The sequence below is a fragment of the Cnephaeus nilssonii genome (assembly GCF_951640355.1).
Source record: "Cnephaeus nilssonii genome assembly, chromosome: 10".
NCBI classification, from domain to species: Eukaryota; Metazoa; Chordata; class Mammalia; order Chiroptera; family Vespertilionidae; genus Cnephaeus; species Cnephaeus nilssonii.
Genome location: NC_137081.1, coordinates 30,738,415 through 30,754,591, shown reverse-complemented (window position 1 = coordinate 30,754,591; position 16,177 = coordinate 30,738,415). Strand labels below are relative to the sequence as shown.

The following is a 16,177-nucleotide window of genomic DNA, read 5'->3' as shown; positions in this document are numbered from 1 at the left end:
GTTGAAGGGTCCAAGGTTTGATTTGGGTCTGGGTTGCACCCTCAGTCCCCAGTAGGGGGCGTGCAGGAGGCAGCCAATCAATGATTCTCATCATTGATGTTTCTCCCTTCCTCTCTGAAATCAATAAAGATATATTTTTAAAAATACTGGTTTTGAAGCTGGGTGATGGGTAAAAGAGGATTCATTTTTAAATTTCTCTACTTAATGTATATTTGAAAATATTCACAATAAAATGTTTTTAAGTTTGCAATAAAGATTCACGTATTTCTCTCTCCATCAACGTGACTGCCTTTATTAAAAGCTCTCAGCACCTGCCGACCGGGGATTTTCTGGCCTGGGGCTAAGGTGAGCCTCCCACTCTGGCGTTGTGAACTTAGGTCTCTTGGGCTCATCAGCAGGGAAACGGGTGCGAATTCCTTTCTCCATAGCAGCGGGGAGGCTGGGCGTGGAGTGAAGGACGGGGATGTCAAGGCCCTCAGCCCCAGTCGACAGGAACCCGACACATGCGGGAACAGGAGAGGGAGGGCCAATATCCACGGCCCCCAAGACCGGCATACGCGGCGCCAAAAATGTCCGTCCCAAGGCGCAGGCTCCGCAAGCACCGGCCGCGGAGGGGCACTTCAGTAGCCGTGCGCCCACCACCCCATCTGCGCCGGCCTCGCACAAAGCGGACCCCTGCTCCCCACCCCTTTTCCTCCGCTCTCCGGCCCGACCCAGAAACGGAATCTCCACCCTCTCTTCCGGCGGCCTCGGCCAGCCCACTCCAGGCCCCGCCCCACAACGTCCGCGATTGGCTCATGGAATAAGCGCGAACTCTGGTTGGTTGAAATGGAGTGACGAAGGCACAGACGTCGACTTTCCAAAGATGATCTTTCGCCTCAGGCTCGAACTCGAGCTGGTAGCGAAACACACGCGCCAGAATCTTCCGTAGCAGCGGCCCCCTTGACGTTGTTCGGTGCCTCTAGGCTCGTCTGCCCCACTCACCCGCCACACACGCCTCCGTTGTAACCCACAAAGATAAGAGGCCTTCCTCGCGTAAGCACGAACGTCGAGGCCCGTTTCCTGAGGAACGCGCGCGGGGCGCCGCGAGGAGGAGGGTCTGCGCGCCATCCCTGGCGCATTCGAGGGCGTCGTGCTGCGGAAAGTCTCGCGTGATTAGCGCGGAGGTCTTGCGTTTTTTGGGGTACTTGGTAGCGAGGTGAAGAGCTTCGGCAGGTGTTGCGGGTGGTTGGTGCGGCGGGGAAAGACGTCGGGACTGAGCGTGGGGAGGAGGCGCTGGGCCTTGGGGTGGAGCGATGAGGCCAAACTCCTGGGACAGGAGGGAGCGGGGCACGTGCCTTGGGTGGCCCGCCACGTGGGCCGGGCTCCGCAGGTCGTTCCACGAGGTGGGGAGCAGCCGGATTTCTTCATTTTTGAAGTCTAGTTAGGTTAAGACATGATTGTTCTTTAAAATTGCCCTAACTTAAGTTCAGAGGAGAGGGGTGGGATAAGGTGCCAGAATTTACTGAAGGCTTTTTTAAGGTTTTCTTTGTTTTTTACTGATTTCAGAGAGGAAGGGAGAGGGAGAGAAACATCAATGATGAGAGAGAATCATTGATCAGCTGCCTCCTGCACGCCCCCACTGGGGATGGGAGCCTGTTACCCAGGCCCGTGCCCTGACTGGGAATCCCATCGAGGACCAGAGGCTCTGTCCACTGAGCCAAACCACCGAGGGTTGGAAGTATAATTTTTTTAAATATATTTTTTATTGATATTTTACAGAGAGGAAGGGAGAGGGATAGAAAGCTAGAAACATCGATGAGAGAGAAACATCGACCAGCTGCCTCCTGCACATCCCCTACTGGGACGTGCCCGCAACCAATGTACATGCCCTTGACTGGAATCGAACCTGGGACCTTTCAGTCCACAGACCAACGCTCTATCCACTGAGCCAAACTGGTTTCGGCAAGGAAGTATAATTTTTAAAACAGGTGTGCTAAATGAAGGCAATAGGAGGAGGGAGATCATTTATTTGAAATTGTTTTTTATTTTATTTTTAATCGTCACACAAGGGTATTTTTCCATTAATTTTTAAAGAGAAGGGAAGACAGAAATATCAATGTGAGAGAAACACAGCCATTGGTTGCCTCCTGCATGGGCCCCAAACCAGGGCCCAGGCCCTGCAACCGAGGTATGTGCCCTAGACCAGAATTGAACCGGGGACCCAATGTTCTAGCCACTGAGCCAAACAAGCAAGGGCTAAAATTACCTTTTTACCTAAGATTGGTTTATCTTATTTGTAATGTTTAACAGAATGAAAAGTGGATTCTGAGAAAGGGAGATGACTGCAGGCAAAATGTGAGTGGCCTGAAATGTGGGAGGTGTAATGTGCTAATAATTGTCTGTCTTAGGCTGGTAAAAATCAAGGTGATCCCAAGAAAATGGCTTCTTCTCCAAAGGAGGTAGAAGAAGATAGTGACGATGAGGAAATGTCAGATGAAGAAGATGAAAGCAGTGGAGAAGAGGTAATTATGTACAATTTAATGCAGAGTCATATACAGTCGTGTTGTATGTCTGAAAATGCTGGCAAAGGGAAGATTGTATTCCTTCATATATGTCCTGTTGTAATGGTTGAGTGTTTCACAAGCTCTTCATTGACCTGTCAAAATACCATAAGGGTAAATATTTGGTTGAGCTTGAGAGAAAAGATCTGGAGCCTCTTCCTCATGTGCCCTCTTACAGGGCTTAGTGTGATGATATATTAAATCATTTTTCCACTTTCAACATGGTAGCCCCACATGCTAGATGAGGAAACAGCCTGGACAGTTAGCTGTCTTGTGTGTGGCAGTGCTGAGCATTCTATTCATGTCTGAGGTTAGCCTTACCAGATTCCTTTCCTAGCTGCCAAGCAGGTCTCTGTTCTTTAAAAATATATATATGCACTCCCCCTACTGGGGATCAAGTCCACAACTGGAGCATGTGCCCTGACTGGGAATGGAATTGTGACTTCCTGGTTCATAGGGCGACACTCAACCACAGAGCTACACCGGCTGGGCAGGTCTCTGCTCTTTGTACAAGTCTTGTAACACTAGTCACTGTGTTCTAATGTGGAGTGAGGAACGCCACCTCCCTTTGTGCTGACAATGACACTTTGGTACTCCTGGCTACTGTTGCTTACTGTAAAGACAACTACAAGTTTTATTTTAACACATAACTTGATAAAACTGGTGGTCAACAAAAAGTAGCTTTGAGTGTGACTTGAATGTAGATAATGTTTTTATCAAGCTAACTGCCCACTCTAATTTGTATTAATTTTGCAAGGACTGTCCAGCCTATTTGATACTCATTTTACCTCTGGTCCTAATACTGAGCTTTCAGTGAACTTTATACCACCTCCCCAAATGATTTAATAACACTTAAACAGTTAGAGCTCTTAGTTACAGAAATTAATTCATAATCCTCAAAACAACATGTAATGTTATCATTTTCAGAAGAGCAAAAAAGGCGAGGCTTTAAAAAAAATCTCCTAGCCGAAACCGGTGTGGCTCAGTGGATAGAGCGTCGGCCTGCAGACTGAAGGGTCCCAGGTTCGATTCCGGTCAAGGGCATGTACCTTGGTTGCGGGCACATCCCCAGTAGGGGTTGTGCAAGAGGCAGCTGATCGATGTTTCTCTCTCATCGATGTTTCTAACTCTCTATCCCTCTCTCTTCCTCTCTGTAAAGAATCAATAAAATATATTAAAAAAAAAAAAATCTCCTATCCCTAACTGGTTTGGCTTAGTGGATAGAGCATATGCTTGCAGACTTCAGTTCCGGTCAAGGGCGCATGCCTGTGTTGTGGGTTCGATCCCCAGTCTGCTGATCAATGATTCTCTCTCATTGATGTTTCTATCTCTCCCTCTCCCTTCCTCTCTGAAATCAATAAAAATATATTTTAAAAAACTCTCCTAGAGCCACACAGTAGCAGATGGGATCTAGACAGTCTATTTTCAGACTGCATTTAGGGTATGCTGCTTCCAAGCTGAAGTGCTTAGAGCAGTGATGGGCAACCTTTTGAGCTTGGTGTGTCAAACTTTGCCAAAAAACTGAGCATAACTCGGGTAGTGTGTCATTATTTCGAAAATGTTTCAACCTCAGGAGCAGCAAATGTTTCATCCTCGGCATGCGGCCGCGTGTCATCAGAAATGGCTACGCGTGTCAGTGCTGACACGCGTGTCATAGGTTCGCCATCACTGGCTTAGAGTATGAGGTATAGAAACTAACAGGTATGGGTCCAGAGGTATTTGAAGGGTTCATTATGATTAGTCATTTTACTTGAAAATGAGGATTGTGACCGCAGAGGTACAGAGAAGGACATGTAACATGATGCTATAGTTTAACATGCTAGCATATATCTAATGCATGTGGTCTTGAACCAGAAGGCAGTGCCAGAATTTAGTGCTCATTTATGAGGGACCAATACTCCCTTTTTGAGTTTGAAAATAGACTCATGTTTGTTTATTTGTTTTAAAATATATTTTTATTGATTTCAGAGAGGAAAGGAGAGGGAGACATAGAAACATCAATGATTAGAGAGAATCATTGATCGGCTTCTTCCTGCATGCCTCCCACTAGGGATTGAGCCCACAGCCCGGGCATATGTCCTGACCTGGAATCAAACTGTGACCTCCTGGTTTGTAGGTCGATGCTCAACAACTGATCCACGCCGGCCTAGTGACTCATGTTTGTTTTTATTTAATCTTGAGGTTATCATTCCTCAGAAAAAAGGAAAGAAGGCTACCACAACTCCAGGAAAGAAGGTGATGGTTTCTCCAACAGAAAAACTTGCAGTTGTCACCCCTGGCAAAGAGGCAGCAATTACACCAGCCAAAGCCATAGCAACTCCTGGTAAGAAGGAAGCAGCCACCCCAGACAAGGGAGCAAGGAATGCCAAGAATGCCAAGAAGGAAGATGGTGATGAGGAAGATGATGGCAACAGTGAAGAGGAGGATGAGGATGAATTTGAGCCAGTAGTGATGAAAGCTGCTGCTGTTGCCCCTTTCTTGGACGATGAGGATGATGACAAAGAAGATGGTAAGGCGTTCTACTGGTAGTCCTTGGGCTCTTGTTTGCAAGGTACATTAGGGGTGAGATTGTGGGATGGGTGGGCAACATGCCAACATACTCCTTCCATGACACCATGGGGGTAGATAAAAATCCTCCCAGGGATTCTCTGTGCTGGTTGTTCACTAGGGAGGTAGCCATGAATGATTGCCTGCCCCTGATAAAATGTTTAACACAGCACATCCTATGAGTAGTTTTCATAATATAGGGTTTTGCTTCCAAGTAATCTGTTAATTCTTGCTATAACTGCTAAGCACGTGTTGTATTATGTATATTTTCCTTTAGATTTATCTGGAACTAATGTTGGTTTGGGGATAATTCTCTTGAGTTTTTACTAGGTAGCTTCTCTTTCAGACTCTGAAGAAGAACCTATGGAGATTACACCAGCCAAAGGCAAGAAAGTTCCTGTAAAAGCTGTTCCTGTGAAGGCCAAGAGCACAGAAAATGAAGACGAAGAGAATGATGACAAAGAGGATAAAGATGAAGATGAGGTGGAGGTGGAGGTGGAGGTGGAGGTGGAGGAAGAGGAAGGTAATTGAGTTAGATTCTAAAGTGTATTGGTATGAGTTTTATTTAAAGGAGGTACTTGAATATGTGTCAGGAATTGATTGGGTGGGTTTTCATTTAGATTCTGAAAAAGAAGCTATGAATTCTCCGTGGTCCAGAGGGAGAAAAGCCTTTCCTGTGGGGGTCAAGGAGGATGAGCAGGACAACCACTGTGATGACAAAGGCTATGAGGAGGAGGAGGGAGAGGAGGAGGGTCAGAATACCCAAATTGGCTATGTTAAATGGTGGCCAATATCAGCGATATAAATGCTTTTAAAAGTATTTTGACCAGACCTAATCCATGTGTCTTGTAAAGAATAGGCATAACAGGTATATTTGTGGACAGTGTAAGAGCTTCCAGTTTACTTACTAGTGGCACAGACAGATCAGTAAAAATACAATATTTTGGCTTTTGCCCACAGATCATATTAAAAAAACACCTGATAAACAGAAGAAGAAAATGGCCAAACAGAAGACTTCCCCTGAAACCAAAAAACAGAAATTAGAAGGTAACTCCTTTGCTGTGTTGTTTTGTTTTGTTAATTCTCACCCAAGGATATTTTTTCCATTGCTGTTTAGAGAGAGTGGAAGGGAGGGAGAGAGGGAGGGAGGGGGAGAGAGAGACACACTGATTAATTGCCTCCCTCACAAGCCGAGACCAGGGGTGGGGATCGAATCTGCAACCCAGGTATGTGCCTTTGACTGGGAACCCAATCTGAGACCTTCAGGTGTGCAAGCCAATGCTCTAATCACTGAGAACACTGGCCAGGGCTCTTCCCTGTGTTTTAAAATATAAGGGACACATAGAGAATTTTATCTTGGTGAAAACCAAATCTTAAACGATGAGCAGGGATTTTAATTGCCGCCTGGTGTTATAATACACCAGTCTTGAATGAATTTTCTTTTAGCATCATTCTTTCTGAATTGCTTATTTGACTTGTGTGTGTGTTGTTGTTGTTTTACCTTTTTGTATGGCAGCTGAACCACCTGTAACTTTCAAACTGTTTGTTGGAAACCTGAATTTCAACAAAACTGCTGCTGAACTAAAAACTGGTCTCAGGGAATTTTTTGCTAAAAATGAACTCACAGTTGTTGGTGTCAGAGTCAGCTCATCCAGGTAAATACCGGTAAATTAAGAATGTTGTTAAGAGTTTATCAGCCTAGCTCGTACTGTCCCTGGAGAATTTAGGAGTCCCAGTCGCTTTCTGTTTCACGGTGGGTTACTAGACTTTCATTTTGTCATATCTTTCTATTACTTGCTCTTTGCCCTTTGGTGGGATTTTACCTCAGTCTCTTTTAGTTTAAAATGAGTATTTAAAACCCTTCAGTGGCTTGTTTATTAAACTTACAAGATTAAACTTCACTATCCAATTTTCCCAAACAAATCATTAAAATAATCCCAAGATCTTCCAAGTCTTTACAGAAACATATTTTCATGATTTTTCAACTGTGAGCAATGTTATTTGCCTAGAATTATTTTAGCCAAGTCACAAATTTAATCACAAAACCCCCAGCTTTGGTGGTAAATATAGTTGCATCAGTTCTGCTTTTTTGCTGAGTTGAATTTCATCTTTTCTCACTTCTTTCTCATCAAAAGCATATGTCTTAGGTGTAAGCATGTTTTGTACAACTCAGAATTTCTCAGGTAGAAATGAAAGGTAATCATACTAGTAAACATTTGCTGGGTGATCACTGTTCCAGGTGTTGCTCTTAGTTTCTTATTTATGTAACTCACTGACTCCATAAGACAGTCCTCTGTGGTGATTATTGTCATTATCCCCATTTCGTAGAAGAGGTGATTAAGGCACAGAGAAGTTATGCTGCATGCCCAGTATCACAGCGAGAAAGGGGCAGAGCCAAGATTTGAGCCCAGCACTCCGGCTCCAGAGCCTGTCCCCTGGCTCTTCTTCCAGTTTTGGTTAGCTCTGTTTTGGAATATTGTTGCATTTGCAGTAAATAAGGATTCCTTTTGTATTAAGAAAAAATTGTTACTGTAACAGCCCTTGAGTTTGTTAACAATTCCACATTAGGAATAATATTTTTGTTCCTGTAAACAAATGCAGATGGCTGCTTCTTAAAAATAAAAGTTCGAAAACTTGTCATTTTAAGCTTCGTTTTCTATAGCTTTTGGTTAAATTTGGTCAGTTATTAAACAGAAAACCAGTCCTTGCTCTAGAACAGGGCTTCTCAACCTTGGCATGGTTGACCTTTGTGTGGTGGGCTGTCAAGTTCATTGTAGGCTGTTTAGCAGCTTCCCTGGATTTTACCCACAAGGTAATAGAAGCACTGCCCCACTTGTAACAGCCAAAAATGTCCCCAGATATTGCCAAACTCACTGGTGAGAACCACTATTCTCTGGGGACTCCCTGGCACTGATATTGCCAGTTGGTGGAACCTTGGTTTGAAATTGTAAATTCGGCAACTGCTTTTTACTTGATACTAATTCACCAGTGTGATGAGCCAACCAGAAGGCTTGTGCCTCTTGATTTAACACGTGTGTATGTGTGTGTGTGTTCCTTTCTTCTTTCTCTCTGTAGGAGATTTGGTTATGTGAATTTTAAATCTGTTGACGATCAGGAAAAAGCCCTGGAACTCAGTGAGACAAAGGTCCTTGGGTATGAAATTAAATTGAAGAAACCAAAGGGAAAGGAAACAAAGAAAGGTATGCAAATAAGGTAATTTGTTTATAGATACCTATCTAAAAGACTGCACCAGGCAGGAATATCATCTTCTGTCTTATTCCATGCTCCTCAGTTACCGACAGGTCACCTACTTCCACAGCACCAACTTGATCTGCCATGCTCTCATTCCCTGTGCTCAAGCTGCCTGGCCCACCTTCTCTGTCACAGTGTTCTTTACCTTACTGTCTGTCTTTTTCTACCTTATCTTCTCTGTCACATATTCACTGCAGGACTCATGCCCTGGCTACCTGCAGCCCATCCAGCTTAAAGGTCACTTCCTCAGATCCGGAAACATTTCCCTTACCCCAGACGAGGCTATGTCTTCTCCACTAAATGTTCTCATCTCCCCTTTTACTTTTCCCTCCTGGCACTTAGCACAATTTGTAATTATGGGATTGTTTATGTACTGGTTTTTCCCCAACAAGACCACAGTCCAGTATTTTCACAGCCAGCATGAAGCATAGGCCCTCGCCCAACCTATATGTTCAAATATTTGTTTAGTTCAAATATTTGAAGGAATATGATACATTGTTGTTTCCTCTCTTCAACTCTTGTGAAATATTCTTTCTCTCGGAGAGAACTTTTGATGCCTATGAGATCTAAACACAGACTAAAAATATTCTTTTCTATTTATGTAGATCGAAATGCCAAAACACTTTTGATCAAGAACTTGCCTAGCAAGGTCACTGAGCATGAACTAAAGGAAGTGTTTGAGGATGCTTTTCAAATCAGATTTCTGAGCAATGATGGGATAAGTAAAAGGTATGTTTCGTACCTTGTACTGAAAAGAATACATGTCTACTGGATCGAAACGTGACAATTTCATTCCATTCTCCCAAATCATTGATGTCTGATTTTAGAGAACAAAAGAGTAGTTAAGTAGCCTTGTTATTAGAAGGCATACGATGCACAGCCAGACCCTGGTAGAAAACTATGGTGGTATCATAGAGAGGTATCATAGAGAAATGGAGACTTACCGACCAAAGACAAGATTGAAGATTGGAAGAATTCATTCATAGGTTATCTTCACTCTTCAGGGCTTGCTCCAGTAAAATAACACACTTTGTGACTTGCTGGGCAGGTACCAAAACAGAACATTAAATTGGTCTGTTAGAATTATATTGTGAGCCCTGGCCAGTTTGCCTCGGTGGTTAGAGTGTTGGCCTTCAGATGGATAGTCACAGGTTTGATTCCTAGTCGAGGGCTTGTACCTGGGTTACAGGTTTGATCCCAGGTCGGGTGCATGTGGGAAGCAGCTAGTTGATGTGTCTCTCTCTCATCAATGTTTCTCTTTCTCTCCCCCTTCTCTCTCCCTTCCATTCTCTCTCTAAAGATCAATGGGAAAAATATCCTGGGGTGAGGATTAAAAAAAGAATTATATTGTGAGCAGTTAATGAAAATTATCACCGTGTGTCCAAGCTTTGATAGGGTAAGAGGGTGAATATGGTGAAGTTAGAATGGATGGAATAGAATGTACTTTGAAGGGATTTTCAGTGAGATGAAAATTGAATATCAGGTTTCCAGACACATTTGAGCTAAATTTGTTTGTGTAGGTGTACTCTAAAACAATTTATGCCAGTATATTCTGATGAACATAATCTCTAGAAAAGAATCATGCAGAATTAGAAAACAAGTCTGAAAGCAGAAATCCCAAATTGTTCGCAGTGTTTGCTGTGAGGAGATTGGCGGGCACTCTGCATGCTTATGGTCAGCAACAACAAAACAGAAATTCTTGCCAAAAGCTGTATTAATTCTCTAACTTTATTTAATTAAGTTGTAGTTAGATAAACTTAAATATTTAGAATAATTCCTTTATATGAAGATTTTTTACAAAGGGGAGCTAAGAGAAGCCCAGAAATTCATGACCATATGAAATAAAGCATATTGCCTAAGTCAGAAATGAGTGTGGTGCATTCTCTTCAAGAATATTCTTACTGCCCTGTCTGGTGTGGCTCAGTTGGTTGAGTGTTCTCTATGCACCAGGAAGGAGATCGCCAGCTCAGTTCACAGTCAGGGCACATGCCTAGGTTGCAGGCTCAGTCTCCAGTAGGGGGTATTCAGGAGGCAGCTGGTTGATGTTTCTCTCTCATTGATGTTTCTATCTCTCTCTTTCCCTTCCTATCTTTCTAAAAATCAATAAAAACATTTTAAAAAAGACATAATGGGAGAAAAAAAGAGAGAGAAAGAAAGAAAAAGCACAATGGGGGACACATCATAAAAGTAATTCAAAATGGATCTAATATCTAATATCTAAAGGTAAGAGTTAAAACTTAGAAAAAACACACAAGAGTAAATCTTTGTGATACTTGGTTAAGATATTATTGCACAAACAATAAAACAGAAGATTGAGATGTTAGGCTTTATAAAAATTAAAAACATTTGTACTTCAAAGGATACTATCCAAAAAGTCAAAAGAAACCACACACTGGAAGAAAATATTGCAAATCAGGTATCTGATAAGAAACTTGTATTCAGAACATAGAAAGAACTCATACAACTCAGAAATTAAAAGACAACCAGTGGTCGGCAAACTCATTAGTCAACAGAGCCAAATATCAACAGTACAACGATTGAAATTTCTTTTGAGAGCCAAATTTTTTAAACTTAAACTTCTTCTAACGCCACTTCTTCAAAATAGACTTGCCCAGGCCGTGGTATTTTGTGGAAGAGCCACACTCAAGAGGCCAAAGAGCCGCATGTGACTCACGAGCCACAGTTTGCCGACCACGGCCCTAGCCAGTTTGGCTCAGTGGATAAACATCAGCCTGTGGACTAAAGGGTCCCGGGTTCTATTCTGGTCAAGGGCATTACCTTGGTTGCAGGCTTGATCACCAATAGAGGGTGTGCAGGAGGCAGCTAATTGATGTTTCTCATTGAAGTTTCTAACTATCCCTCCCCCTCTCTGTAAAATCAATAAAAAAACCCAATTTAAAAAGATTTGAATGGACTTTTCTTCAAATAAGATACACGAGTGGCCAATAAGCACATGAAAAGATGCTCAACGTTAGTCATTAAGGAAATGCAAATCAAAACCATGATGTGATACCACTTCACACCCACTGGAATGCCTATAATAAAAAAGGCAGACAGTAACAAGTTCGGGCAAGGATGTGGAGAAATTGGAGTCCTCATACATTGCTGGTGGGAATGCAAAATAGAGCAGTTGTTTTGGAAAACAGTTTTGCAGTTTCTCAAAATGTTAAAAATACAGTTGCCATATGGTTTGGCAATCCTACTATTAGGTATCTACCCAAAAGAAATAAAAACATAACTACACATTTCTATGAATGTTCATATCAGATTTATTCATACTAGCTAAAAAGTGTAAACAACCCAGAATGTACAACAGCTGATGAACAGATAAATACAATGTGGTACTTTCATACAGTGAAATATTATTCAGTCATAAAAAGAGATGAAGTACTGACACATGCTATGACAACATGGATGAAACTCAAAAACATTAGGCTAAGTGAAAGAAGCCAGACACAAAAGATTGCATGTTTGTATAATCCTATTTATATGAAATATCCAAAATAGGCAAATCTATGGAAAATATTGTAGTGGTTGCCTGTGGCTGGGGGATGGGAGTGAGTGGGGGGAACGAAGAATGACTGCTGAGGGATACTTTTGCGGATGATGAAAATGTTCTAAAATTAGATTATGGTGATGACTGTATAATTCTGTAAATATGCTAGAAACCATTGCATACTTTAAGTGGGTGAATTAAGTAGAATATGTGGCCCTGCTGGTGTGGCTCAGTGGTTGAGTGTCGACTTATGAACCAGGAGGTCAAGGTTTGATTCCCAGTCCTGGGTTGCAGGCTTGACCCCCAGTAGGGGACGTGCAGGAGGCAGCCAATCAGTGATTCTCATCATTGATATTTCTGTCTCTCCCTCTCCCTCTCTGAAATCAATAAAATATATATAATAAAAAAAAATAGAGTATGTGTATATTTCCTTTTATTTGTACAGCTTATTATCTCTAAGGATAGAAATTGAGTGTCAGGAAGACTTCACGGTATCTACCTTTTTGCATTCTGAATCGTGTGTGTATTACCAATTAAAAAGACATAAATACAAATACTAAATGTTGACAGTTCTCTCTCCCCACCCCATCCCCACAACTGCAGGATTGCCTATATTGACTTCAGGTCACAAGCTGATGCAGAGAGAACCTTGGAAGAGAAGCAAGGAACAGAAATTGGAGGGCTTGCCATAGTTCTGGAGCATGTTGGAGAGAAAAATCAAGGCCAAGAAGATAGAGCCAGGAAGAACAGAAGTTGGAGAGGTAAGCATGCTAAAGCTCTGTAGATGGAGACTTATAAGGGATGTCACTGGGGTTCCCAGGGAGGGGCTGGCATTAGGTTAGGGGCACTTGGCACTTTTAAATACAATTTTCTCTCTGTATCAAAAATATGTAAGTCATCCTCATAATTATATCAAGCTAATGAGCATTGTCCCAGTTAACTGCAACCTTGATGTCTGTAAAAGAAATGGCTCTTTGAGGCCTGGCCGGTGTGGCTCTTGGCTGAGCATCATCTGATGCACCAAGAGGTCCCCAGTTCGATTCCCAGTCAGGGCACATGCCTGGGTTTCTGGCTCGATCTCCAGTTGCAGGCATGTAGAAGGCAGCTGATCTATGTTTCTCTCTCTCTCCCTCTCCATTCCTAAAAACATGTTAAACATTCAATAAAAATATATTAAAAAGAAATGGGACTTGGAGATACATCAGTTTGGTTCCCCTTTTTGGGTACCCTTAGGCTTCTGTTTGAACAACCTCTCAAACTTGTGGTTTCAGAATTTGATATTTAGTTCTCTTCAGACATTTAATTCTTTTTAAGAAAAGTTGTCAGGTTTAAATCAGAGACCCCAAGCCAGTGTCCCTAATCTGATGGGTAAGCGTGGTGGCTTATACAACATTTATAGGAAAAAGCAATACAATTTGTTATGAATGTTTTTAAAAATCAAGACATTTCACATAAAAATTGGGATTCCCAGCTTCTTTTGCTACATCAGGAAATCTGGCCGTCCTGTGGCTGCAGCCCTACCTGCCCGAAGTCCTACCTGTCTGCAGCCACCTGGAGAGAAGCAGCCGTTTTCTCTTAACTGTGGCATTTGCTGTTGGTGCAGCCCCCACCGTTCTCTAAGTTCTCCCTAACTCTGAACAAGTGAACAGCACACTTACACTCTGAAAAAATAGTTAATACTTTTTCTTCCAAAGTAGTACTTTTTTCCCTATTAGTAAAGATGACATTTTAACATTTCTTATGCATTTGTCTCTTTCAAAAAATAGGAAAACAAAAGATAGAACAAGAAAGCCACACATTTCAAGAAAAATGGGAGAGAGCTTATTTCTTTGTGGAGGTAAAGAATGTTCCTATGTGTTTAATATGCAAAGAGAGTCTGTCTGTGTCAAAAGAATATAACCTAAGATGCCATTATGAAACAAACCACAGTAGGAACCTTGTTGGATATACAGAAAAGATGCGTGATAAAAAACTCAGTGAACTGAAAAAAAGGTTGAAACTTGAACATGATTTGCTTTTGAATGTGAATAAAATAACTGATGCTGCTATGAAATGTAGTTACGTGTTACGTGAGAAAATTGCTCGAGCATCAAAACCCCTTACAGATGGTGCGTTTATAAAGGAATGTCTACTGAGTGCTGCAGAAATTTTGTGCCCTGAACAGAGACAAGTGTTTGCCAATATAAATCTCACTGGTAATATTGCTGAGCAGCATGTTGCCAATGTGACTGAGAGCTTACAGGACACCTTGCAAGAAAAAGCTAAATCATTTGTGGCTTTCTCTATTGCAGCTCATGAAAGCATTTATATAAATAACACCCCCCAGTTAGCTGTATTTATTCGCGGTGTTGATGAAACTTTTGATGTGACTGAGGAACTTTTGGACATGGTACCCCTGACGGGCACAACATCAGGAAATGACTTATTTTTATGTATTGAGAAAAGTCTTAGAAAATTTGATGTAGACTGGTCAAAATTAGTAAGTGTTAGCACAGATGGTAATTCTGCAACGGTTGGTGTGAAGCAACTTGTTACAAAACTTAAGTCTAAAGTGTCAGGGCTTTGCAAAGACATAGAACTTAAATCTGTGCATGGCCTCTTTCTCCAAGAATCCCTTTGTGCTAAAAAGTTACAAATGGATCATGTCATGGACATAGTAATTTACACCATAACCTGGCTGCATTCCCATGGCTCGACCCACAGGAAGTTCAGTGCTTTGTTCAGTGAGTTAGACACACAGTATGGAAACCTGTCATACCTGGAACTGAAGTGGCTGAGCCGTGGTATGGTGCTAAAGCAGTTTTTTGAACTGTTGGAAGAAATTGACTTTTTCATGTCTTCTAAAGGAAAATCTGTGCCTCAGCTTTGTAACAAAGATTGGGTCAAAGACCTAGCCTTTTTGGTTGACATTATGACTTATGTAAACATGTTGGATGTCGCTCTGCAAGGGCATTCGCAGATGGTTACACAAATGTACCATGCAGTTCGCTCTTTCCTAGCAAAATTGTGTCTTTGGGAAACTCATTTGGCAAGAAACAATCTGGTCCACTTCCCAACGCTGAGACTAGTTTCTGAAAATGAAAGTGATGGACTGAACTACATTCCCAAAATTAAAGAGTTGAAGACTGAATTTCAAAAAAGGTTCTCTGATTTCAAACTTTATGAAAACGAACTTATACTGTTCAGCTCACCTTTCTCAATTAATATTAATAATGTGAATGAAGAGCTACAAATGGAGGTTATTGAATTGCAGCACAACACTATATTGAAAACTAAATACGATGATGTTGGAATCCCAGAATTCTTCAAATATCTTGGGAATAGTTACCCTAAATATAAAAACCATTGTGCAAAGATTCTGTCCATGTTTGGAAGTACATATATTTGTGAGCAACTATTTTCTGATATGACACAAAATAAAACTATTGTTCCCAGTTAAAAGATTCAAAGATGAATTTGCTCCTGCATATTGCTACGAGAGGTCCTCAACCTGACATTGACTGATAGGCATCAGTGAAATTTAGATTTCAAACCTAAGGAGTAACAAAATAAAAAAAACCTGAATAATTATTTCTATTTCCAAATTACATTTTTCTAATGTCAACTTAAAGCACAATCTCTGGCATCATTTGTTTGTACCTTATAACATAAAATAAAGTTTGATTATACCCTGGCAGTTTATTTCTCCTATGCTTTGCCTTTCTGGTCCCTAGAATTATACAAGTATATAAACCTCTGCCCTAAAAGTAGCCACATATTTTCCTAAAGGCACTCATGAGCCAAGGATGTGAACCAGAGAGTCAGCTGGATAGAATGAATGTTCAGATACCTAGAGCATTCCTATCCCCAAGGACCACAGACCTGCAGCTGCAATTGTGGGGCTCAGGTCAGAGTACCTTGCTTCCATGGATCAAGCTGGTATGGTATAGCCAATGGGCTTAATTGATGCTTCCATTTTGGATTTGCGCATTTCTGCTAAAATTTCAATATTATTGGTCAGCTTACAGTCATGGCTGGCCCAGGAGTCATTCTGCCTCCTACAGGCAAAAATGGACATGCCCTTGCATTGGGGCCACCCTGAAGGGATGCAGAATGGATGTTGATGTGTGTAAGAGCTTATGAGCATTTTTCCAGGGAGAAGGCCCATAACTACAATTGGGACTTGACTGCTCATTGCTGCAGAAACTACATAAACAGTTTAATTATAGCAGTCATATATATATATGCATGTGTATATGTATATATTATTTACTTTTGGATAATATAAGGGAATAAAGGGAAAACCCTACAATTTCAACAACCAGAGGTAAGCCCTATAAATATTTAGGCATGTTTTCTT

General features: G+C 41.7%; 1 protein-coding gene across 6 annotated transcripts; it reads left to right on the top strand.

The window, feature by feature from the left end:
- The first annotated feature begins 783 nt into the window (after positions 1-783).
- LOC307106619 (general transcription factor II-I repeat domain-containing protein 2-like) lies at positions 784-15,514 on the top strand. Of its 6 annotated transcripts, none has more exons than XM_079783214.1 (10): positions 788-2,504; positions 4,725-5,052; positions 5,437-5,613; positions 6,051-6,137; positions 6,607-6,745; positions 8,166-8,290; positions 8,948-9,071; positions 12,442-12,599; positions 13,605-13,675; positions 14,130-14,279. In XM_079783214.1, exons 1-10 carry the CDS (start codon positions 2,421-2,423, stop codon positions 14,148-14,150), a joined length of 1,314 nt encoding a protein of 437 aa, XP_079639340.1. In that variant the 5' UTR covers positions 788-2,420; the 3' UTR covers positions 14,151-14,279. The 6 variants fall into 6 exon arrangements, 5 of the variants coding, with proteins under 5 accessions (XP_079639339.1, XP_079639340.1, XP_079639338.1 ...); XM_079783212.1 differs by having other exon boundaries at positions 791-1,035; positions 2,391-2,504; positions 13,605-15,514; XM_079783211.1 differs by having other exon boundaries at positions 791-1,166; positions 2,391-2,504; positions 13,605-15,514.
- Positions 15,515-16,177: the final 663 nt, after the last annotated feature.